At 41.5% G+C, this 26,853-nt stretch overlaps 1 protein-coding gene across 1 annotated transcript; it reads left to right on the forward strand.

The window, feature by feature from the left end:
• The first annotated feature begins 6,014 nt into the window (after nt 1-6,014).
• LOC149304794 (sialic acid-binding Ig-like lectin 5) lies at nt 6,015-25,333 on the forward strand. Its single transcript, XM_089478957.1, has 11 exons — nt 6,015-6,032; nt 7,378-7,527; nt 11,079-11,504; nt 13,741-13,785; nt 14,819-15,073; nt 18,230-18,295; nt 18,427-18,681; nt 19,433-19,759; nt 20,000-20,084; nt 22,052-22,169; nt 23,962-25,333. The coding sequence occupies exons 1-11, from the start codon at nt 6,026-6,028 to the stop codon at nt 24,163-24,165; spliced, it is 1,938 nt and encodes a 645-aa protein (XP_089335083.1). The 5' UTR covers nt 6,015-6,025; the 3' UTR covers nt 24,166-25,333.
• The last annotated feature ends 1,520 nt before the right edge of the window (nt 25,334-26,853 follow it).

The raw sequence follows: 26,853 nt of genomic DNA on the forward strand, positions 1-26,853 counted from the left end.
TTAAAATAATTCATAATAATAAAATAATTCAATAGAATAATAATTAAAATAATTCATTATCATAAAATAATTCAATAGAATAATAATTAAAATAATTCATTATCATAAAATAATTCAATAGAATAATAATTAAAATAATTCATTATCATAAAATAATTCAATAGAATAATAATTAAAATAATTCATAATCATAAAATAATTCAATAGAATAATAATTAAAATAATTCATAATAATAAAATAATTCAATATAATTAAAATAATTCACAATAATAAAATAATTCAATAGAATAATAATTAGAATAATTCATAATAATAAAATAATTCAATATAATAATAATTAGAATAATTCATAATAATAAAATAATTCAATATAATAATAATTAGAATAATTCATAATAATAAAATAATTCAATATAATAATAATTAGAATAATTCATAATAATAAAATAATTCAATAGAATAATAATTAGAATAATTCATAATAATAAAATAATTCAATAGAAAAATAATTAGAATAATTCATAATAATAAAATAATTCAATATAATAATAATTAGAATAATTCATAATAATAAAATAATTCAATATAATAATAATTAGAATAATTCATAATAATAAAATAATTCAATATAATAATAATTAGAATAATTCATAATAATAAAATAATTCAATATAATAATAATTAGAATAATTCATAATAATAAAATAATTCAATAGAATAATAATTAGAATAATTCATAATAATAAAATAATTCAATAGAAAAATAATTAGAATAATTCATAATAATAAAATAATTCAATATAATAATTAAAATAATTCATAATAATTCATAATAATTCAATATAATAATAATTAGAATAATTATTAATAATAAAATAATTAAAACACCTCAATAATTAGTTTGCTCTTGTTAACTGTGTCCCCAAATTGATTTTCACTGCTACTCCTTATATTTACTATTTGTATCCTGCTTTTTTCCCTGAAAACTGGGCCTCAAAGCAGCTCACGACTCAAAACAACAATTCGAAAAATACAGAGCGTGAACATTGAAACAGATTTACAAACTATTTACAGTATTAAAGCCATTTCCCCCCTTCCATCCTGTTTCTACTGTTTATAATATGGCCATGCTGATAATCAAGCTAGATCTGGCCCTTCCAGTGGGTAGTGAAGCGGGTGCTTCAGGCAATAGATGCTGGGAGGGAGCAGCAAGATGTTGGGAAAGATGGCTATGTTCCACAGAACTTTTGCTGAGTCAAACCATTGCTGTCAGATATAGTTGGAGCTTGGAGGTGCTATCCAGTCATCTGTGTTCATCTGTCAATAAAGGCTGCATCCACACTGGAGGAATAACCCAGTTTGGCACCAGTTGCCTTGGCTCAAGGCTATGGAATCCTGGGAGTTGGAGTTTGTTGTGAGGTCCAAAGTGGAGCGGTTTTGGAAAGAAACTCTTATTTGAAAGAAACTCTTTCCAAATAACTGAATCCCTAGGATTCCAGAGCATGTTTTTGCGGCAGTTTGAACGGAACAATAGCACTATAAATTGTGGTCAGAGCGTATCTTCCTTTTGCTCTCTAATCTCAGGGCGACTGCCCAGTCGAATGTCGGAGTTACATTTAGGATGCCAAGGCCAATGTGAATTAACATGTTCTCCAAACATCGATTTCCCAACTTAATTTCACCAATCAGGGAAGCCCCTTCTGTAGGAAGACTAGTTCTTTCCCCCACCCTACACAGAAATACTGTCACCCTTTGCATGGTGGAAACAGAATGTCTCATTTGAATAAACCACAGAAGGTCCAGAAGCCACCCATACAAGCGATGTTAGTTTTACATGTCATAAGCAGGTCATGTCCCTGGGGCACATTCATGCCTTGAAGCATTTGAGGAACTGAGAAGTTAGCAGACTTCATGCTTTCCTGTATCACTTGTGCTCTTATATTTTTACTGGCACTTTAGAAAAAAACAGAAGCCGAATAGCATTAATTTCTTTAGGATACATCATGAGGTGGGCGAGTCCTTAACCCAGGCACTATTTTATATTTCCCCTGGTAACATACTGTTATCAGTACTGATTCAACGTATGGAGGCCCTGAAGTGATAGCCAGCATGGTGTAGTGGTTTGCATGTAGGACTATGACTCCAGAGACCAGGATTCAAATCCCTGCTCAGCAATGGAAACTCACTGGGCTATAGAATCATAGAGTTGGAAGAGACCACAAAGGCCATCCAGTCCAACCCCATTCTGCCATGCAGGAACTCTCAATCAAAGCATCCCCATTGACAGATGGCCGTCCAGCCTCTGTTTAAAGACCTCCAAGGAAGGAGACTCCACCACTCTCCCAGGAAGGAGCGTCTTCCACTGTCGAACAGTCTTTACTCTCAGGATGTTCCTCCTAATGTTGAGGTGGAATCTCTTTTCCTGGAGCTTGCATCCATTGCTCCGGGTCCTTGGGCAAGTAACATTTTCTCAGCCTCAGAAGAAGGCAATGGCAAAGCATGTGTGTCATAAGTCAGAAGTAACCTCCAATATTGCACAGATGAAAACCAGGACAATTGTGGGCAAACAACAGAGTTGTCAAGGTGGCAAAAGTTGTTGGAGAGGTAAAACATACCAGCTAGGAGAAGCTGCAGCACATTGCTTTTGCTTGAGCCTAGTGGGAAGGGCAAGATTTTGCCTGCTCTCTTTCTCCCACTACTGAGTTAATTGAATGCAAACTACTTTTGTACTTTGAGCTCACTTTGCAGCAATTGCAGTAAGCCAAGAATGAAAATGGAAAGTGGAAGGAGGAAACAGAAACGGGCACATTTTAAAAGTGGCTGAAAAAAATGGGATGACAGAGGTTTAATCAAGACTGTCCCTTCCAAATTGGTACAGTTGGAGGCCATGCATCTGGAGGGCTGCAGGTTCCTCATCTCTGTTTGATTGCTGTGATGGCTGGTGGCTACTAGCAATGTTACACCCCACTTGCCCATGCATACCCTCAAGTATCAACTGAGTTAAACCCATCTCAGATCTGGTAGGACCAACAGATGGGTCTGAAAGTCATGGTGTTTGCCTTTAGTGAAACTGATATGGGTTTCAGAACTAACCCTGCTGGGATCCTTCTTCCTTCCTTCCCCATGTTCAGTGTGCATATTTGCGCATATGTAAAAGAGGAACCAAAAGGGGCAGATACCATGAAAACATTTCCAGTAATCTTGTGGAGCAAAATGTGTGTTAAACCATGTTGGTGTAAAAAAGGCTTTTTAAAAAATTTATTCAGCTGATGTGTTTTGGGAAAACCCTATTCACGAGCTAATTCTTCTGTTTCTCTTTTTCTGTTGTAGCCAGAGTTTTGAGCGCTAAATCCATTGCATTATGCATATCATGGGATTTCATGCTAGAAACTCTGGCTACAGCAACAGAAAAAGAGAAAATAGAAGACTTCCAAACATTAGCAGAGTAGCTCAGTCATTAATCAAAGTGGGGACTGAAGTCAAGAAACCAGAAGACTAAGGACTTAGAAGGGCAGCTATGAAGGAACTAGACGAAATCCCGAAGTGCCATAACAGTTAATAACAGCAAGATATTCTGGGTCCTAGCTTTCTGTTGCATTGTAATCCTCCTGCACAGAAAGTGTAATCTTTACCGGAGTATTTTGTGATCCCCATTTATCAAGCCATACAATATAATCAGGAAAACTAGGTGGGACTCATCTCATAACCATTTTCCTTCCAGATTGGGATGGTGCCAAATGAAACATTTTTCATGCATACAGTCAGCCCTCTGTTTTTGTGGGAGATCCGTTCCAGAACCCACACACCCCACGCACGTGCGAAAACAGAAACTCACAGATATTCAAGCCCCATAGGCTTTAATGGGAGCAAGTGCCCATGAGCGGCTGTGGCTGTGCACCCCATTTTAACCCCCGCCGTTTGCTCCTCACAAGTAAGCTAAGGTTGCAGATCTGAAGCCCGCAACTGTACTTGCTCTTTCAAAGTAGAACAACAAAATATTCCTTTGCCATTTGCAACTTTAGAGATGCAGCATTGTTTTCTGAACAAGATGGTGGACTTTAAGCATGCCACAATATTATATTGCAAGCTCTGCAGTTGGCTACACCAATGGACCTTGGATAAGAGCTGCCATCATCAGGTTACTGTATAGATAGGAATTCAAAAATGGTCCCTTGCCCTAGTACCATTCTTGTGCATACAACAGGATAAGGAGGGCAGGAGATGGAAAACAGCAGCATATCCACTGGACGCATGTATGACTCTACCAGTGGACATGGAAGACCCGTGGAGCCCAATCTGGCCGGTATCTCTGCGATTATTTTCTTCACAGCCAGTTCAAAGTAGCAATTCTTATATTATGGAGCAACATTTCAGACAAAATTTGCATGTCTGTCTCATAATTTCCCCATCCAACCACAACTCCCCCAAAATTGTCACATGCCATCTCAGCCAAGAGCACCCACATCCACATCCAACCCTGTGAACTTTTCGCCCCAGATTTAAATCTCATTTTCTTATCTGCCTTGAATTTAAAATTTCGGGAATGTTTATAAATCCAGTATAAAGCTCTTTCAATGACACTGATTTCCCCTGAGAAACAATGTGACTATAGTTTCTGAAGGTGTTAATTATCTGTGTCATGACTGTGTGACCATCCACACAAAGTTACAGTTCCAATGGTTTAGCTGTGTAGTGTAACTAGATCCTTCTCTGCTATTGCTCCCCATAATGTGATAGGCTTTACATTCTGTACATGTAATGCCATCTGGAAATCTACTGGGCTATCCTGAAAGTGATTCTGGGGGTATGGGTGGGACAAATTAACTTTCCATGTGACAGTGAGGTTTGTAGGACACAGAAAGGAGTAAACATCTCAAGGCTACATGTTACACACTTACAGGGCCAGTCCTACCAATGGGTACTGGAAAGGGCACCATAGCCACCAGCGCATGGCTTTTCCGCACTCCTTTGGTGCTGCGTCATGTAGACACAATGGCAGAAGATTGCCATGATGCCATACACCATGTGGTGCGGCGCGTGGCGTCACACCAGCCTGTGGGCAGAGTCAGGGCATGCATCATATGGATGGCCAGTTTGTACAGCCACTTAGGCAGAAGGTTTTGTGATCATAGAATCAGAAACATAGAGCTGGAAGAGACTACAAGGGCTATCCACTCCAATCCCAGTCGTTCCTCATAGGGCATGGTTTCCAGACCCTTCACCATTTTGGTCGTCATCCTCTGGACATGCTCCAGCTTGTCAACATCCTTTTTGAATTGTGTTGTCCAGAACTGGACACAGTATTCGAGGTGAGGCTTGACCAAAGTGGAATAGAGTGGTACTATTACTTCTCATGATCTGGAATGCCCTTCCATGAGAAGCAAGGCTGTCCCCATCCCTGCTTGCCTTTCGTCAGCAAGCAAAAACAGCTTTATTCAGACAGGCTTTTTGATATATAATCATGGGTGGCTTGGGTGTTTGTTACATAGGATGGGTATAATGGTTTTAGTGTGGTTTTAATGTCTGCAATTGTATACTCTTTTTAGATGATATTTTAATTGTTTTATTGTAATGTGTTTTTGTAATTTGTGAGCTTCCTTGAGCCCCTTTTGGGGACTCCTTCTGAACCAATCTTGGCAAGAAAGTCCCGTGATAGGATCGCCTTGGGGTTACCATAAGTCAGAAAAGACTTGAAGAACAAACAATAGTGTTCGAGTGGCTAGTTTTCCTATTTTGCCTCCCCTGCACCTCTTTTGTTTCACAGAGTCAAACCAATGACTAATGTCAGCAACTGTGGCAGTAAATGTTAAGATTTCCTATAGTGATACAAGGGAAAGTGTCTGAGAAAGTCTTCATCTCCTCCGCCTCCTTGCACAAGCAGATAGTTCTGTTTTTCTTCTTCTTTTTTCTTTCTTTTTGGTTCCTGTCTATGAATTCCCCTTTTGCTTTTAGCTGAAGACTAGTCTCTCTCAGCTTCAGACTGTGGGCAGAAGGCAGAGAAAACCTCCAGAGACTCCTTCCTTGATGCTAGGTAAGTAAGTGGGTTGGGAAATGACTCAATTTGGTCCAGATAGAACAAGGATGATCCAAAGCAGGGAGCAAAAAAGAGAGAAAGTGAAAAATGTCAATTGCAGTGGGGTCAGGGACCAAAAATGCATAGATTTTTCAACAGGGAGCAAATAGCAGGTGGGAGGGTTTCATTGCATATATGGAAACAGCTTGGGGAAAATCTTGGTAAATCTGTAAATTACACAAAGGTCTTCTACTAGATCCCAATATGCCTTTTATTTATCTGTTTTTACCACACTTGTAGCCAACACTCATCTTCAATGACTATTTGCTCCCCTGGGGAAAAATGCTAATCTGAAAATAATACAAAACAACAATAAACTGAAGAGACAGGTTGAACTGGGGCAGCAGTCCCACTGTTCTTCCATGGAAACACTGGAAAGGCCAAATTACCCAGAACTATAGTGTGGTTATCTGCATCTTAATCTTTCTCTTAATCTAACAGCCAAACTGCAGGAGATGCAGATGCCTTGTGTTTTTCTTGTTAAAGTTAAAAGGAAACACAGTCCCCTGACTTAAAGTAGACCAGACATGTACCACTAGCAAGGAAGAGAAATCAGAATACTTAAAAAGAACTAGGACTGTATCCACATTGCACAACTATAGTAGTTTGCTACCACTTTAATAGCCATGCTTAGACATATGCAGTTCTGGGAACTGTAGCTGGCGAGGCACTTAGAATTCTTTCATCCGTTCCTCTGATCTGCAGCATTATGCTCTCTGGAGAGAAAAATGTCTAAGCATTCTAGCAAACTACAAATCCCAACATAGAGACATGGCTGTTAAAGTAGTATTGAACTACTGCAATTATGCTGTGTGAATACACCCTAAAACTACATATACGGCAGCCTCCATTAGAAATTGTTCCATCTCAAGGAGCCCCTAGTAAAACTCAGGAGGACGTCTCTCTAAGGCACATAGTTAGTTGCTCATGACGTGAACATAACCACCTCAGATGGATTATAAGATTTTATATCTATCTTATATTATAAGATTTCATTGAATACACACAAACACATGCACACATTTTCCATATCAGTGCCAAAATGTACCAGGCCGACTCTTTTAAAGCAGTAATTTCTCCCTTTCTAAAAATATTGCCTGAAAGCACATAAAGATAAGAGCAGGGGGTGGGAGATTGCAGGCTCCGTTAAAACACACACAGTAAAAATGAGAAAAAAGCAAGACAACACTATACATAACACCCGAAAAAGAGAATCAGTGTCTACACAGGCAGAGAGACATTTATGAACCATGCATGCCATTAGCTTGAGTTTTTATTTCTCTTTGTTTTCTCATCATATCAGAGTTCCTGTCCCCAAAAGAAACATCCATTTGCAACAAGATGCCCGAGTATGGAAGAGCTTGGCAAGTTGTGCGTCTGCCTTCTAAGAAGATGAATTTGGTTCCTTCTGTGATGACACAGATAATTCTGATCCTTGCTTGTTTTTACAAAGGTAGGCACAATGTTCAGAAATGACAGGAGAATATGGAACTATGAAATTATCTAGCTCCTTAAAAGGCTAGACGTTCTAGAGCATGATGCTCTCCCCCAAGTGTGTTAGACTACAACTTCCATGGTTCCCTGCCACATGAACAGTGGGAGTTGTAGTCAAGCAGTCCCAAAAGGCACTGGGAAAACTTGGTCCAAAGTAAGCACTAACAGGTTTCTGCTTTCTTTGGAGGGGAGTGCAACAGAAACTTAGGACAATTGGACAGAGCTTGGAAAAGTTCTTTTTTTGGACTACAGTTGCCCCTCTATATCCACAGGTCCTTTATCCATGGATTCAACCATCCATAGATAGAAAATATTTTTAGAAATATATAAATTCCAAAAAGCAAGTCTTGATTTTGCAATTTTATATAAGGGACGCCACTGTATGTCATTGTATTTAATGAGACTTGCGCATCTCTGGATTTTGGTAACCATGGGGCAAGGGGCTGGAACCAGACCAAACCAAGGACCCACTGTACAACTCCCAGATTGCCCTTTGGTTATTTTGAGAACTGAAATCTCCCTAAAAAGGAATGTTTCAAAGACTCGCATTTGGTTATTTACAAATTTTATATATAGTTGATTTTAACCTTCTGGTCAGACGTCCCCCCACTTTTCATTTCAGGGCTCAATTTGGTTATTTGGATCAGGCCCCAGTTTGGAGAGCCCAATTTGGACTTGGATCTGAATTATAATTCAAGAATCTAAATCTGTCCATCCTGTTGACTTTCATTTGGAAACCAAAATGACCATTTTTTAATCTTTATTTTTTGCCCATGCAAATAAATGAAAGTCATAGATATTACAAGACCTTCAAGCGTTATAGCCCCAGACAAATTGCTTATCGTTAGCTCTAGGTGGTTTTGTTTTCAAAGCTTGCTTTAATATATTTAAAGTTTGCTAGCATGCACTGCTATTCTGCACTGTGGTAGCATTGCTACTGTTGTTATGCTTTTAAGAAAAATGTCTCATTATTCCACTGTCAGCTGTTCCAGGAAACTTGGAGTAGCTTCCACCTAAATGACAAGTCCAAAAGGACTTTGATCAGACTGAGATCTGCTTGGCTTTTGAAACGGAACAAGAGACGTTTGGGGCCAAATTAAATATAAATGTTATTCATAAACAGTGGAGATGCTTTCCAAAAATGCAGAGGAGGAAAGATATTTTTTTTTTAGCTGGAGAGTAAGGTGTTGTTTTTTTAAATGCCCATATGATGGGTTTATTAATTTGGATATTGTGAGTAAGGAAATAGAAAATCCAAAAAGTAACCCATCTGAAAAAGGTAAGGCCAGTACAAACCGGCATGAAAAGCCAGCCTCCAGCTAGCTTGCTGGCATGGTGTACGCCTGTTGCACACCCCTAAGATGCCTAGAAGCTGGCTTCATGCTGCCCAGCTGCCCACATGGCAGTTGGCTTCAGGGCGCTCTGGTGGCACAGCATTTACACATCACATGCAACAGGAGCACTGTAAAGTCATGGTGGGCCAGGTAAAGCCAGCTTTTTGCCAACTCCAAAAGGAGCAGCATTTTGCTACTTCTTTTTGGGCTGGAAAAAATATGGATTAGGGTTGCATTCTGTTTCTCCCCGGCTCCATAAAATAACATCTCTGGATCAATGGACTCAAATTTTCATAGGCTGGGAGGAAAAGATCACATTTCCTCTTTCCTTTCCACAGGCTTACAAGGGCTTCTGAAAAGGTTCTGTCTGAATGCTTGGCAAAACAGAACATTTCTGAGATAGGAAGACACACAGAGTGATTCAACTCAGGAACCCACTTCCTCCTATTATGCAGGAGGAAGAAGTTGCAGGGGCCTGTTACAGACAGCCAAAATAAAGCTGCTTTGAGTCACAGTGGAGGTATGGTGTTTCAATGATGCACGCGTCCTAAGAGTCCAGAAGTCGCACCAAAGCCACGCTCCAGTCCTTAGGGCTGGAGCATGGCTTTGGTGCAACTTCTGGACTCTTAGGACGCATGCATCATTGAAACACCATACCTCCACTGTGACTCGAAGCAGCTTTATTTTGGCTGTCTGTAACGGGCCAGAGAGTCTTCTAGGCACCAGTTGATTGCTAGGCAGTATCACCCCATATTTGTATCCAGGGCTGTGAGCACAGGAGTTAAGTCCTGCTAAACATTAAGGCTCTAGACAGTGGCGAGGAAAGCAGGAGGTTGCAGTCCAACAACATCTGGAGGGCTGCTGCATACATATCTCTTTTCTGGTGCATTCTACTGATCTATCAATATTCTATCGTCATAGCCATGGAGCAATCATTGAAGCCTGTGTGGCAATCGTTAGACCAACAGAGATGTAGTGTGCTTCCTTTTCTTTGACTTCTGGCTCCACGTTAAAAAAAAGATGACTGTGGTTAAAGACCATAGAGCCAGGTACCTCATCCTAAGGCACTACTCTCTGAACAACAGGTGAAACACTGCAGTGTTTGGCATGGCTTGGAAAGAAATATAAGATGGCCAGAACAAAAGCAAACCTTATTATATGTATGTGTTTTATTGGTTTTGGAACCAACAAAAGCAAATTGACTGTCAGCCCCTGTTCACCTGCCCCTCCCAGATATGGCTCTTCCCCACCTTTTTAATTATTCCTCATACAGGACCCAAAGTATGGTTAATTCAACAGCACACTTGTTCACACCTGTACATCAATGAGATGCATCAGGTGCAAGTGTATAGGCCAGACAACCATATAATCATAGAAACATTTGAGATGATCACATGGAGGCTTGCCATCATTAAAACGTTGCTAAATTGTCCCTAATGTGCAACTGTGTGATCGCCAGTCACTCTTGTCTCCCGTGATTAAATCATCATGGAGCTGTCCCCTTACCTCTCCCATCGTTAAAGCCATTTCTCCAATAACAGGAACTTCCATTATTGGAGAAATGATGCTTTAATGACGGGAGAGGCAAGGGGATGCTTCCATGACGATTAATCATGGGTGACAAGTGTGACTGGCAATCACACTGTCACGCTTTAGGGACGATTTAGCAATGTGTTAAGCCTCCGTGTGATAATCTCCATAGAGCTGGAAGTGACCACAAGGGCCATCCAATCCAACTCCCTACCATGCAGGAATACACAAGTAAAAGACTTCTTAAAGATGCCCATATATCCTCCATTTAAGAAGCTCAAAAGATGGAGTCTCCACCACCCTGCGAGGCAGTCCATTCCACTGTTAAACAGCTCTTACAGAAAAGAAGTTCTTCCTAATGTTTAAATGGAATCTGTTTTGTTTAATTTGAATCCATTGGTTCTTATTCTAGTTTCTAGAGCAGCAAAAAAACCAAACCAAAACAAAAAAATTTGCTCCATCTTCTACATGATTTCCCTTCAAATTTTTAAAATTTAAATACAATATTTTTAAATATTTTTAATATATATCCAAAAGGTTTAAATATTTAAATCACACAGTGGTCAAGACAGAGAAAATAAGTGATAGAGATATATCTGCCCACATTGACATTAACGTATTTGTTTGTATCTTCTCCCTTTGGCAGGTACGCTGAGCCAAAAAATACCAGGTTACAATCTGGAAGTGCCTCGGTCTGTCATTGTGCAGCGGAACAGCACTGTTCACATTCACTGCCAATTCACTTATAATACTATAGCCAATTACCAGGAAAAGGAGCTTTTCGCCTACTGGTTTAAAGGCCAAGAAAGAGCTGGAGCTTGTTTTGACCGCAGTCCCTGCCTTCCAGGTTTGCTTGTGGCTACCACTGATGGTAGGAGGACCGTTGCAACATCTGCTAAGGGCCGTTTCCACTTAACAGGAGATCCAAACCAAGGCTACTGCTCTTTTGTCATTGTGGATGCCCAAGAAGAAGACAAGGGATGGTACTACCTCAGAATTGAGGGATACAGATACTTGAAGTTCAGTTATTTACCTAAAATGGGTTATATTTCACCTTACATTTTTGTGACAGGCAAGTGGCTTCTTCATAATGTATTTGCTCATTGATGTCTCTCTTTTTGTTGTTGTTGTTGTCAGGTTGGACAAAGATGGGTCTGTGGTTCTGAGCACAATGGTGATGTGGGAAGGATAGGAAATGTGTGTTTCCTGTTCCTCCACATTAGTTCAATATCCGCAGTAGATGTTTTATGCCTTACAATGTTGGAGAAGCTCTGTTTCTCAACATCTAATGGACCCCTCCCCTATTGGGATGGACATGAACACTCTTTTTAGATGCCAGGATGGAGACGAGAAACATGGACATCCTGTTTTCTTTGTATAATTACCATCCCAGAACCATTTTTTGCAGATCCACATATCTCTTCTCTTCTGTGCCCTGCTTTAGGTTGCAAGCTCCTCAGATATGGTCTGGGCAGTGTGGGGAGTGTTCCCTTGGCCAGAAGTCCTGTTTTACAGAGGTGTGTTGAAGGGCTGTGAGAGGTCTCTCCTCTGTTTGAAGGAGTCCTCCATGTACAATACTGCCCGGTCCAAGTCTGGTTTAAAAGCAAAGAACCACAAGAATCTCTATTCCATGACTTCATTATTTTTCATTTCTCATTTTTTATACAATTTAGGCATTATGTCAATGTGATTTGGGGGTGGGGGTGGAAAGACTGAGATCATGTAACTGGCCAATGCCAGGACTGCTGCTAGAAGCTTATTGCACACAGAGCTAATGCCACAGGAGCAATATTGGCAGCCATTGACAGGCAAAGCTGGTCAATTTAAAAATGTGCGGAAGACATGGGTGGAGGACCTACCAGCTACATATGTCGTCTGATAAGGTTCAGCCATAGATGTAATTTTCCTGCTTTAACTCCACTTTTTAGCCTTGTACGATAAATTCCAGAGTCAGCCATGAACTGCAGTGGCTAGAGTGCATCCGTGCCCTTTGGAAAGATGCTTTAGTTTCTATGCCCCATGCCTTTGTGTCTATCTGCCTCCCAGTCTTTTCACAGTAGTGACAATCTGGGGTGTAAGTATGAGAAGGAAGGAGGAGTGGAGATGGTCTTCAGCTCTTTCACATCACACAGTTTTAAAACTGTGATTCCACTTTAACAGCCATGGCCTCATTGGGGCTGCAGAAATAATTCAGTTTGACACCACTTTAGCTGCCATGGCTCAATGCTATGGAATCCTGGGATTTGTACTTTGCTGTGGCACCAGCACTCTCTGTGAAAAAAGGCTAAATGTCTCACAAAACTACAAATCCCAGAAGTTCATAGCATTGAAGTGTGGCTGTTAAAGTGGTGTCAAACTGCATTATTTGTGCAGCACAGCTGTGGCCCAAGACATTGTCTTATGGAATCCTTATGGAATTTGTTGTCTGGTGAGGTACTAGAGGTTTCTGGCTGAGATGCTCCAACCCATACTGCAAATCCCCAGATTCTGTAAAATGTTTCCATAGCAATTCAAGTGAAATCACAGTGCTATAATTGTGTAGCATGAAGGAGCTCCTTAACCTGGTGATTTTAATGTGAGACCATGACTACCCCTACAGTCTTTCTCTTTCTTCCGTATGATCATCACTAAGCTACTTTTCAGAATGTCAGGAAAGAATTAGAGAACGGAATAAGTATAGAGTGGTAAGTGATGATTTTAAAGCAAAAGAACAAGGCAGTCAGTAAAAGAGAGAAGGAGTTGATTCTTGCTTTTCCCACTGCAGCCCCTCGGAGATTATATCCAAAGTAATGTATCTCTCAACAAGGAAAAGACTGTTGCCAGCTTTTTCCATACATGGTTTTTTGCACAACAGTCAGATCTGGGGCTGTAGTTCTTACTAGTCTTTTTGCCTTTCATTTATGTAAAGGGGCCCATCCTATGGAGTCCTGAGATCTGTAGTCTGTTAGAGCATTCTAGCTGAAAATTCAAAACTACAAATCCCAGGATTTCAGAAGATGGAATCACGGCAGTTAGAGTGGAATAATATCACTATCGTTGCATGGTGTGAATGGCCCCAAGGACAAACATTCTTCCTAACCTACCAGTTTTGACACTCTGCTGTTTGGGAAACTACTCAGAACAAAGTTTGTTTCAACTGAACATGTGAGATGTGAGCAGCGATCTTGGCTTAATAGATCCTTTAATCTCCCCTTGAACTGTGACAACTTTTGGCTCCCTTACTGGATTTGTCCCTAGTTTTGTTTTTTGCTCTTTGATTTCTCAGCAATTCATTTGACACAATTACAATTCTCCTCTTCATGTTTCAGATCAATGTCAGGATATCCAAATCACATGGAACATAGAAAGGCCAGGTAAGATTTAAAATTCTCTCTCTCTTTCTCTCTTTCTCTTTCTCTTCTTTGCCTGGTTCCCAACTCCACCAATGCTAGAGATGCTGCCTGAGAATGTTTTATCTTTATTATTATTTTTTGTTTAGCTTTTCAAAATCTCATTTGTTGAGTCATCCGTATGGTTTTCTGATACATTTCCTTACTTTTCAGGTGTGTGTTTATTCACTTATTTGCTTGCTTTGCTTCTGCCCTGGTTGTGATAGAGACCAGGCTTGTTTGGTGGCACCTATCATTTAGGATTTCCCTGTCCAAACGGCAGAACAGTTTCCAGTCTTGTACAACTTCTTTGAGACACCAAATCCACTAGGTTTCACATAGATTGGACAAAGGAGCCCCATTTTGTAAGTTTATATCCTTCGAGCTTATGCCCTCCCAATCACAAACCTCCAGGTTCATACATGGATTCAGTTGGATACTCTCTGGTTTGTTTTGGGTTTTGCACTTTCTGCCCGCCAAGGAAAAAAGATGGTCATGAACCTGGCAGAGGACAGCAAGACATGGCTGGTGGGCTATGTTTGCCTCTGTGGGCTATGGCTTGTATAGGCCTGCTGTAAACTGCCATCTATGTGCAGCTACAAGTATATTTTAGGGTTGCTATGTCAGAAGTATCAGAGGCCGTGGGAATTCAGGGCTAAAACCTGAGACTTAAGGATGATCCCTTGTGATGTCATATGGGGCATGCACTAGCAATGCTACAAGTGTGATATCAGATGGAGTGGATCCTGGTGATCTCATTAAGCACAACTGATCAATCACAGTTCAACAGAGTATGCTGTTCAATCTAGAACACCTAGCCAAACAAATAAGGAACACACACATGTACACACACTTTTTCAAGACAACACTCCCACTCTGAGATTCCTTCATCCCAGTACCAGAAAAGAGGAGCCACACTCTGAGATCTGGCAACCTTACACCTCAACACGAAGTGGGGCTTCCTTAACAGTGATTACTAATCCAAGTCTGTTGTAATCTAGTTTTATTTCTCTTACAGGATTGTTCCTCGGACAAGAAACCTTGGGCCCGGTGGTGGCCCAAGAAGGTGATACTGTCACATTGTACTGTGTGGATGCGAGCAGCACAAATCCCACCCTGACCTGGACAAAGGGGAAGAACAGCAATGGCATCCTCAAGCGGGGCAGAGTGCATGTGATTTCCCAGATCAAACCAGAAGATGCCGGGGAGTATCAGTGCCAGGCAGAATATCAGTGTGGTTTAGCCAGCAAAACCATCCTTGTGACTGTTCAGTGTAAGTGATAATTCTTTGGAGGTCATCAACTGAACACATGTGTCATATGCTGAATGGTTTCAAATGCCTTAGGAGTTTCTGAGCCACATGATAAATTTCTTATTTCACACATATGCTCCTCTTTCTGGGGATTTCTGGGATGTGTATGTGTGCAATTGCATTGTAGACAGTTGACATTAGTGGTGGTTCATGGACCAGGGCCAGTCCCTGACCTGTTGACTGCCCATCCCTGGTGAGTTTTCATAAAAGAAAGAAACAATTATAGTGAAAAGGTATAGATATTGCATCACTCCCTAGCACTTTGGGGGGGGAAACTAACTATGGCCAGTCCCCCATATCAGGCGGCTTAGGAAATAGTCACTTATATGAGAAGGAGTATTGTGATTCCGGTGGCAAAACACAAAATTTCAATTACTGAAAATATCTCTGCATGATCTGACCCTTTCATCTAGGTGACTCTTTCACCACAAGAGGGCCTATTAATACAATTTGAAAGACTCAAGCTTTACACAGAGAGATGGGAGGAGTAGTGGAAGTGTTTTTACAAAAGAATATACGCAATAGAAGATAAGCCTTCCCTCCATTTACCTCCTCATGCTTCACTGCTTGATGACTTTTCTTCTACTTCCAATTAATTAACATCCACAGATTGGGCAAATACCTCAAATTTCCTCAGTGGAAAGGGGGATGAAGCGTGGCCAGCAGCAGCCAAAGGCAGCAGGACACAAGGGTTTATCACACTGAGACAATTAGAAGTAAAAATGGGGTTAATGCCATAAAAATCATACATTCACGATTAAGATTTTCACACGATGTTGCAATCAAAAGTGGTTAAAGCACCATTAACCCAGGAATAATCAGACAATAAATTAACCCAGGAATAACCAGGCAGTAAATAGCACCAAGTCATTCATGGGATTTTCTCATGAGGATTTGTTGCTGTTTATTGCCTGCTTAATCCCTGGTTATTCCTGGGATAATGACCACTGTGTGTGAAAATCTTAATTATAATTTAATAGTAATTGCATGATTTTCACGGGATAAACCCCATTTAAACTTCCATTTTTCCTCCGTATGATAAGCTTCCTAAAGGGTAGATGGTGTAGTGTTGCATAATGATGCTTTGTGTATCTACAATTACAGTAACATTTTTGAAATTAATGTTTTTTCTTAGCCTAGATATTGTGCCATCTACAGTTAGCGCTGTGTGCCTTAAACATCTATTTGATGTTAACAGGCATAATGTTGAGTTTGAATGAGATACCTCCAGCTCACCTTATCATCCACAGCCCTGCTCAGGTTTTGCGGTCTCAGGGCTATAAGTTCCTCAGTTGAGTCTATCCATCTGGAATGTGGTCTTTCTCTTTTCCTACTGCCTTCTACCTTACAAGCATTATTGTCTTTTCTAGTGAATCACGTCTCATGATATGATAAGAAAGTACGTCAGCTTAGTCATCTTGGCTTCTAGGGAGAGTTCAGGCTTGATTTGTTCTACAATTTGTCTTTCAAGCAGTCTATGATATCTGTAGCATTCTTCTCCATCATACTTCAAATCAGTTGATTTCCTTTTAGCTATCTTCACTGTCCAGTTTTCACAATCATACATAGAAATGGGAAATATGGAAAATGCATACCTTAGTATGCCATGATATAACTTGAGACTTGAGGATCAAGTCTAGTTCCGTCATAACTGCCTTTCCAATCTTAGGCTTCATCTGCACTGCTGAAATAATCCAATTTGACACTACTTTAACTGCCCATGCCTCAATGCTATGAGATTCTGGGAACTGTGGTTTTGTGAGACATCTGGCCTTCTCTTTTACAAAGCTCTGGTGCCACAACAAACTCCAAATGCCATGTCTCCATAGCTTTGAGCCATGGAAATTAAAGTCGTGTCAAACTGGATTATTTTGGCAGTGAAGATGCAGCCTTAGTCATCTTCTGATTTCTTGACTATAGCCTCTGTTCTGATTAATGACTAAACCAAAGTATGGAAAATCTTTGTTTCTATGTCTTCATCATCCACTTTAAAGTTATGTAAATCATCCATAGGACTATTGTCAAAAAGCAGAACCTTATGATGAGGTTGCTATTACAAAAATTTCCAGCTCTCCTCCCTCGTCCTGCTCTTCCTCTTCCTCCCCCAAAACTTCCTCCCCCTCCCCCGTCATCATGGTGCCAAAAAAAGGACATCACTTAGAAATCAATCTGCAACTTTCTTCTTTTCATTTCCACCCTGCAATCCCTTTAAGAAACGTGAAGTGATTTGAAAACATACATAATTATGGAAGCGGAATAAATTATATGTAGTTTGATAAACACTTGCAATGCTTGATGTATAAAATGCATTCAAATTATAGAAAATAGCAAGCAGAATGTTGCTGGGGGGAGTGAGAGGGAGCTCCGAATATACACAGCCAGGATGATAATCTTAATGCTACGACATTTTGATGCCAAAACACCCTTCTATAAAATCTGGGAGTGGGGGTACATAGTACACATTGAATATTGCCTCTCTGGGTTGTTACTGACTCTAAATTCATGAGACCATCTTAGAAGACCTACTCTTTCAGTCCACTTCTGTAGTTCATCAATATAAAGCCAGCTTTTCCAACCTGCTGCCTATCTGGTATTTTGGAGTGCAATGCCTATCATTCTTCACTATTGGTTATGCTGGGGTTGGGCTTACAGACTGAGGCTTCCGTAACTGTGTTGAGATTAATCTGCTTTGGCTCTTTTTCCAGATGATAAAGGAGGTACCTAAGGTTCTGAACCTATTTTGGCAATATGTCTGTCCTTTAAAATCTGAAATAAAACCCAGAAATGATTGACTGCACCCTTAACATGGAAGGCCTTTGCGACCCTTGACCACAGTCCAAAACATCTGGAGGGCAGCAGGAGCCCATTAATACCGAAGAATTATAGCACTATGATTCCACTTTAACTGCCATGCTTCTGTCCCATGTAATCTGGGGATTTGCAGTTTAGGGAGACGTGTTTAGAATTCTCAATGGCAGCATCCCAGTGCCTTGCCAAACTAGAAACCCCAAGATTGCATAGGACAGAACCATGGCAAGAATGATGGATGGATAGTGCTATAACTGTGTAGGTCGGGAAAGACCGATGTCTTATTAAACACTGATCTCTCCGTTTCAGATAAACCGAAGACAGTGACATTCAACATCTCTCAGATTTCCAGAAGACACACCATACTTACTCAAGGTACCAGAGAATCTTGAACTATAGAAACCAGCACCTGATGTCATGCTTCCCTGGGGATGGGGTGATGCTGTCTCCAGAAAGAGGCTATAGATCTTTTATGGAAGTGATGGGCGTTTTACTTGTGTTTACAGGTTTCCTCCAGGAGGTGGTAAGTGGCTCCGGATTAATGGCTCAGGAAGGTGAGTCATTACGGCTGTGGTGTAAGGTGGACAGCAACCCTTCTGTCAGTATACACTGGATCAAGCCAGATGGAAAGTCCTCAAAGAAATATGCTGATAACTCATTGGAACTGACTGAATTGACAGTTGAAGATGAGGGTGAATACAGATGCCAGGCTGAGAACTTCCTAGGCTCTGCTCAGGGGACCTTCCAACTCTATGTAGGATGTGAGTGAGTCAAGGTTGGGGTTGAGCTTTGGGGTTTCTTGCAATAAATGCTGATCCCCTACAGTGCGAGTTATCCCTTAACCTCCACTGGGATGCATTATTTTAAAATTGGTGAAGTTTAGCATCAAAAAGATTATGTCCTCCTCCTCCTCCATCACCACCCCTTCCTCCCAGAGTAGGCCATCTCTCATGTTCCCACAAGTTGTACCTGTGAGTGATGGGACTGAGAGAAGGGCCTCTCCTGTGGATCTTAAGGGCTGGGCAAGCTAATATTGGGAGATAAGGTCTGTCTGATAGTCTGGGCCAAAGGCATATGGTAAAGTAGATTTCAGCAATAATATCCATATTTTGGGAAACCAACTACTTTTTAATATATGTAGCTTATTTGTGATCAGAAAGTGCTGTTTTCTGCAAAAACAACCATGTGCATTTTTATTTGCAGCAGGCAAGATATGCCCCCAGAGTGTGGGATGTGTTTTTCAGAGTAGAGCACCAAATGTGTTAAGCAATAGGCCTTGAGGCAGAATGGTTCTCTGGTGTGCAGCGAGGACAGGCTGCCAAGCAGACCTCAAACCCACCTGTTGCCTAACATGTTTGCTGTTGCCCTCTGAGAAATGCATCCCACCTCCTTACTTGGGTCCCAGACTTGAGATTTGGAATAAAAAACCTGGATGCTTTGCAGCATTGCAACTTTGGCTGGCACTTTTGCAGCTCAGTTTCATTCACCTTGGCTTCTTTTGCTCCTTCCCAGATGCCCCAAAGCTCAAGGAAGACCCCCAAAGAAATACTACATGTTGGTATCAGGACAATGGCTTCCTCTGCAACTGTTCCCTCAAGGCCCAGCCTCCACCTCAGATCCAGTGGCAAGTGGATGGGGAAAGTATAACTGAGACGAACCGCAAAAGGAACTTGATGGTCACTTCCGTAGCCGAGGGGAATGAGGCCACCAGCACCCTCAACTGGACAGGCAATCTGGAGGTAGACCACAATATCATATGCATAGGAAACAATTCTTTTGGAATCTACAGAATACAGCTCCTTCTCAGTGCCTTGAGAGACTCCACAGATTCTTCCATAGGTGAGAGACTGCCAGGTTCTGGGTACCATGCACACTGCCAAAAGGAGAAAGTATCAAAGAGCTATATAGGACTATATAGTCCTATACAGCAATTGTATGTGCTAGATGGAAGGATTCCAGTGGTGAGAAATATGAGATCTGATATAGGGAAAGGAAGATATTTTTTGTGATCGAGGAACTAGAGGTCTTGAGTTCAAATTCTATGCCCCCCCTCTCTAAAATCTTTCTTTATCATTGCAGGAAGCCATACAACTGTGATTATTTCTGGGCTGTTTGGAATCTTGCTGGGAGCCAGTTTCTTCATGCTAGGCCTGTTTTTGCTCAAGTGAGTTTCTCTCTCATTTAAACTTGTGCCTTTGCAGGACCTCCTCTCTCCACCTGGATGGCCAACAACAGTCTCTTATTTTACTGGTTTGATCAATAGAAAACATGTGCTAGTTGGTAATCTAAAAATCCAATAAATGTCAGAGGCAGATCAACAGTCCCACCCCCCTAATTTTGCCCTGTTCCTGCCCTTGATTTACCAAGTTCTGCTTTAGTCCTATACACCCACTATCCAGTTCCATACTTTCCTTGTCCTCTGTCCTGCCAGATTCCAGTTTTCAATATGAAAAATGCTGATGTGGTAAGTTATAATCATAATCAGCATTGGAAGGTACTACAAGGTCCATTTAGTCCAATTCCTTGCCATACAGGAATGAAGCTAAAGCACTCCTGGGAAATGGCCATCTAACATCTGTTAAAGACCCCTTGTGTAGAAGAAAGCACCATCCTTCAGTGTAGTCCATTCTACTGTCAATGAGCTCTGACTGTTGAAAAATGCTTTTTTACTGTTTACACGGAATCACCTTTCATGTAATTAGAAGCCATTGGTTCATGTCCTAGTCTCTGCACCAGCACTGCTCAAAGTAGTAGTCCTTGCACTAGTGCCAGTTCTCAAGCCATCAGTTTCCAGGAGATCTAGCCATTGGGCACAAATGTGATGCCAGTCCCTGCCACACTGGAAAAAAAATTGCTGCTCTCCAACATCCGAGAGCCTGAGACATGACATCCATTCAGAGCTATCATGTCATCTATCAGTCTACTCTTTTCTAAGTTAAGCATACCCAGTTTCCTAAGCCATTCTTCATAGGTTGAATTTCCAGACCCGTTATCATCTTAGTTGCCTTCTTCTAGGTACATGCCAGCTTGCCAATGTCCTTCTTGAACTGTGGCACCCAGAAATGGACAGACTATTCCAGGTATCCATTTGCACTGCACAATTAATCACGGCCGCCTCGCTGCGGGGCAGGCCGTTTTGCCGAAGAATCGGCAAGAAACTACAAGCCCCAGAATGCTCTGGGGCATTGCCCGGCTCCCTATTGGTGCGCGGGGCGGAAGGGGCGGCCCTTCCGCCCCGCGACGCTCTGGGAGCCGGACTTTGTGGTGCGGGACTTCCAGTCCTCCAGGGCAGCTCATTGGTTGGGCTGCCCTGGAGGAGGAGCCCCGCACTGCACGTTGGAGGGGGCGGGGCCTAGGCCTCTATTAGGCCGCGTTGTCGGCCCTGTCCCCTCAGTCGGCGCTTGGCTTCGCACGGAGCGGAGCCAAGTAGGAAGGGAGGAAGACTGGAGTTGCTTCCCCCGCCCACCCACCGCTGTCTTCTGGGTTTTTTGTCACAACTTTGGGCGGCAGCATAGGCCAGGATCGGCACGGTGTAGGTACCAGGGCCATGGTGCTCTGGTCTGGGAGTCACTAGGTACCCGGGGGCGAATTGGGCAGGCGTATGGCCATTGCGGGGGCCATAACGCGGGTGCGCCTCCCGGTGACTAGGGGCTTAGTGAATATGTGAACGCATGGCATGGTTTGCGGTCAATTTGTGTTCCTTAGCCCCTAGGTCATCCCAAGCGCCTGGTGGGTGCCAGGTTGGTTAATCAGACAACATCGGGTTGTTTGATTTAGCAGATCCTGACCTCATGCTTTGTGCCAACCCATACCAATGGCTTGCTAATAAAGTTGTGGCCTTTCTTCCAAGTTGGTGTTGTGTGGTTTTTTGCAGCAGCATCTAAGGCAATAGTATTATATTCCACTTTAACTGCCACAGCAACATCACATGGAATCCTGGAATCTAGTAGAAATCTCAGCCAGAAAGCTCTACTGCCTCCTTAAACTACAAACCCAGGATTCCATAGATTATTGCTATGGAAATTAAAGTGGAATATAACGTTATAATTGTGTAGTGTGAATGGGCGCCAGGTGAGATCTGACCAAAACAGAATAGAATGCAGAAAAATGTTCCCATTATTTTGTTCCTAGGTTTTATAAGAGGAAAGCATCACCAAAGGCAGGCTGCAATGAGGCCGTGGACTCTGCAAATGTTGGATACCAGAAAGCCAGCAGCAATAGCCTAATCTACAGCAACATTTTACCTGTGGTACGTATCACACATGACTGTGCTATCCTACATTGTCTTGGACTATAGAGTGAAGGCAAATAGTTAAAAGTTAAACTATCCAGGCCTAAGGTATTTATTTCCTTTCGTTTAAAAGAAAACCCCATGATAAGGTTGCCTTAGCGTCACCATAAGTCAGAAATGATTTGAAGGCACACAACAACAACAACATTGCTAAGGTTTTTGGCTTGTGACAACAAAAAGCTAATAAAGTGGTGATTATTTTCATACCTGAATTTATTATTATTATTCCCTCTCTTAAATAGAGAATGTAATAATTTAAGGTCACTTTTTTTTAAAGGCCTGTCAAGAAGTTTGAGTTGACTAGGAAAAATTATTTTTTGACCATGCTGGCCAGAAGATTCTGCAAGCTGTAGGGATTTTTCTTTAATGTAACATTCACAAACGGTCACATCTAGGAGCCCATAACTTATGAAGCTGAACAATAAAATAATAACAGTCTAGTCTTACAGGATGGATGTAGTATTAGCACACGCATTGAGTGGTGTACTGTGTCATCATATAGTCAAAGGCAATAGAGAAAAAAAGGAAGACAATATTACAAGTGGAATAACTTAGCCAAAGAAACCACAGCCCTGAATTTGCAAGACATGACTGAGACTCTTGGAAGTCTCTCATTCATGGGGTTGGCATTAACTGAAGCTGATGGATGGCACATAACAACAGCAGCAACAACAGAGCACTGTTAGTGTACATTCTGAAGTGCAAGAGCTTATCACAGTAGCCTCTCTATCAATGTCCTTAATCTATAATCACATTCCCGGGAGCTATACCTCCTCCTTCTCCTTCCTTTTTCTGCTGTGGCCTTTTTGGCTGGAGAATTGCAGCCCCAGTAAGTAGCTTTTCCAAACCCTGATTCATATTCAAAAGAGCTAGTGTTGGGTTTAAAAACTCCACTGTAAAGAAGAGACATCCCAAACCAATAAAACAGCAATAAAAGCTCACATTTAAGTTTATGGGGCCTGACTCCAGTCCTTAGTGTGTCGTCACTTAGGAGTAAGCGCCACTGAACGCAGTGGTGCTTAATTATGACAGCCTGGATTCAGCTTGTAAAATACATTGGGATTAAGCAGAAAACCTTTGGTGAAGTGAAATGCGAAGGATCTGGCACAGAATCCTTACCGTTGAAATTGCTAGAGTGTTTTGAGGAAGTCCGTCCAAGAAAACAGGTTGCCAACCTCTTTTTGATATTTTCCCTTATTTGCTAACTTCTGTACTGCATCAGTTACAAACAATAATCTGACCTGAAAGCATAATCAAAGCAAAAGAGGGCCAGCCATTTACCTAGCATTCACTGAAATGTCCCACATCTCTCTGCTCCTGTTCATTCCCTCTCCAGTATACTGCTGTGTACATGTCACTGCGGCCCTTTGGTTAATGATCTCATGATGAATTGGCTAGTTTTAAGGGCCTGTTTATGGTTTCATTTTTATTGTTTTATTGTGTTTTAGTATGTTTGAATATGCACTCTTTTAAAGCACTCTATTCTTTTAATGAGTGATGTGTTTAACACTATACTAGTTTAATTCCATTTTAATGCTTACTTTTGTATGTTTTAACTGTATTGTTTTTAAATTTGTAATCCACTTTGTGTCCCAATTTTGGGGGGAAAGCAGAATAACAACAGCAGCAGCAACAACTGCTGTTGCTGCTGCTGATGCTACAACCATCACTACTACTATATAGTTATTTTGGGGAAGTTGACTGTTCTCTATTCTCTTCTTTCTTTCTTTCTTTCTTTCTTTCTTCTCAGGGTCGAAGAACCCCCCATGTCGGTCCCCCCAAAACAGCTGGACAGAAAAATGTGAAACCAGACCAGATTTCTAAAGTTGCTGATCTGACTACCGATGAATCAGATGGGCTGCACTATGCAGCCTTGGAGTTCAAGTTGAACAAAACAGCCACTCCCATTGAAGAGGAGGAATCAGTGGAATATTCAGCAGTCAGACGGAAATAAAGATCTTATTCTTAAGCAAACTAGAACATTGGGAACAGGCCCTGTGATGAGAAGAGGTCGCTTGGATGACCATGCAAGGCTTGAAAGAACTGAATCATTCTCAGCAGGAAATGGGCATGGGACCTGAATGTGAGTTGGTTGAGAAGAGTAAGCAATCTCTGGCTTCTTTGTCCTCCAAGAAACCATTACCTCCCCAGTACTTCTGAACAGGACAGGGAAAAAGATAGAGCATACCAGTCAGGCAAGTAGTGTCCATTATGGAAACCCCACCTTTCTCAGCCTGGTCTCCATGGCCTTCTTAGCAAGGGAGAAGCAACCAGAAGGAGGAGATGTTGAGGGTCTTAGCTAATCATCTTATCAACAGTAAGCTAAATGGTCCGACTCCTTATTTGTAAACCTTCTTCTCTTCTCAAAGCAACTGGTCAAACTAATGTGATGTTCACTGATATGGAGGAGACTGCCAGTAAGTGAGTGTTTACCATTTGGTAGGAAAAGGGTGGGCAAAGTGGGCCATATATGGCTCCAAGGGCCACCCAGGAGTCTTTTTTTTTTCAGTGCACCAAAATGCTCTCTGGGGTGTGTAGGCATGTTTTAGGCCCTCCCTGGGCCATTATATGCTCAGAAGGAACCTTTTTTTTGGAAACAGCAAGTGAACAGGAAATTACTTTTGCTCGCTTCTTGTTAAAACAAGCCTCTCTTGGCTCTAAAATGGCCCCAAGTCCAGGAAGGTCCAAAGTCACAGAAGAGGTCTCCAAGGTGCTGAACCTAGTTTGAGGCTAAAGCGCAGCACGCTGGAGAGCACTTTCGACCTTCAGGTTAGAACCTGGGGTGGATTCACCAGCCAGTGACAAACGTGCCACCACCCTTACTTCTGCCCTGTTACTTTGGTTTCATTCACTCATTGGTGGTACCAAGATTTGGACTGGTTCCTCATCGATTACTCTTAGGAAATCTAGCCTACGACACTGTGGTCACTAGAACAGTATGAGAACAGAATATCTCTACAACCCTTCTTTAAAAATGAGGAAGTTCAAAGCATGCAAAAATAGTTCAGGAATTTCTACAAGATGAGGAAGGTTCCATTTGAGACACCCTCCCAGTCATGAGTCTTTTAAAAATCGGGGGGGGGGGGGGGGATGTGTATTTGTGCTTTCCTGCTTTGAAGCAGGGATCTTGGAGGATACTCCCAAACAGTTGCAGGTTATCCTAAGGCACTCTTATTACTAGAGATGCCCTTTTCTCAGCTGATTATTAGAAATGTTAGATGATAAGGCATTTGTATATCTTAAAGCAAACATTTACCTTACATGAAAGGCCTTTACTCCAGACCAAGTCCATGAGAGTACAATGTCCCCTGGGGGAGATATGTTGTTTTCTCACACACACTTGCCTTGAGATAAGGGGCATATTTAGTAGGAACAGATTCCTATACAGGTTCAGTAGCCCAAAAAATGCTTTGGACCAGAAGTAACCTGGATTTGGGATTATTTTTATTATTATTTTGGATTTTGGAATATTTGCATATATATAATGAGATATCTTGGAGGTGGGACCCAAGTCTAAAGTCTAAACAAGGTATGTATACACCTTATACACATAGCCTGAAGGTAATTATATTCACAATATTTTAAATAATTTTGTGCATGAAATAATGCTTTCTGAACCACCAGAAAGCAAAGGTGTCACTATCTCAGACATCCATGTGGACAATTTTAGATTTTGGAGTATTTTGGATCTTGGAAATTTCAGGTATGGGATATGCAATATGTATAATGGTTTATGGTTTAAATAAAGTGGGCCAAGTGGAGGTTGCAAATTTGGGGCATTCTTTTTAACCAGGAAACTGCCAATGTCAACTAAAACCCTGCCTCAGATGTGGTAGTTTACCTCCCCAGAGCCCCCGTCAAAACAACCATCAGAACCAGCCCTCCATCACCTCTCTGTAACCCAAACATCAATTTAATATCAGACAGGATGTTTTAGACCAAACAAGAGCTTCTCAGCACAGCCAACCAGCTATGCCAGGTTGAACTGGACACTACAAAATGGGAGAAGCCCAAGGCACTCAGCCCATGATAGGATCTCTCAAGATCAGAATCTGCATAATCTGCATAATGCTGGGAAATGGATAGATTAGATGGATAAAAGTTCATGCAGGAGGGATGAAGGCTTCATATTTGATGGCATAGCAGTGGGACGGGAGAAAGTCTTCACATTTGGTGTCAATGGTGGGACAGCTAGACAATCTTCACAGTTGGTGGCAGCAATGAGATTAGTGGAAGCCCTCACATCAGCTTCAAATCAGCTGAAATGTGGCCTACTGGATGGGCATGTAGGGGAGGAAATGTGCCCCAAACCCTTCACACCTGTCCACTCCTGATTTAAACAACATTTTGCATTTGTGTGTCATATGTGTGCATATCTACCTATTCTGTTCTCTTCCCCAAACTCTTGGTAATAAAATGGGTTATAAATCTGAATCGGCTGCCATTTAAGGAGATAGCTCCCAAATCTACTTTTTCTTCCCCGACCTTTCATTTCATGTCTAATCCCATGTCTCTAACTGCTTTGGTGACATTTCCTCCTGCATGTACCATCACACCTCCAAAAGAGAATTTGGCAAAGACAAAGCTTCTAACCTTTTCCACCCAAACCTCCCTGCCCTCATTACTGTGTTCCTTTAGAGAC

The sequence above is a fragment of the Sceloporus occidentalis genome, unplaced genomic scaffold (genome assembly GCF_023333645.1).
Source record: "Sceloporus occidentalis isolate IW3139 unplaced genomic scaffold, rSceOcc1.0.p SCAF_13, whole genome shotgun sequence".
NCBI classification, from domain to species: Eukaryota; Metazoa; Chordata; class Lepidosauria; order Squamata; family Phrynosomatidae; genus Sceloporus; species Sceloporus occidentalis.

Bases quoted from the DNA above. Each gene is read 5' to 3' on its own strand.
- LOC149304794 (XM_089478957.1), top strand. The intron at 11,505-13,740 runs GCAAGTGGCTTC...TTCATGTTTCAG, and splicing joins ACCTTACATTTTTGTGACAG to ATCAATGTCAGGATATCCAA. The intron at 15,074-18,229 runs GTAAGTGATAAT...TCTCCGTTTCAG, and splicing joins CATCCTTGTGACTGTTCAGT to ATAAACCGAAGACAGTGACA.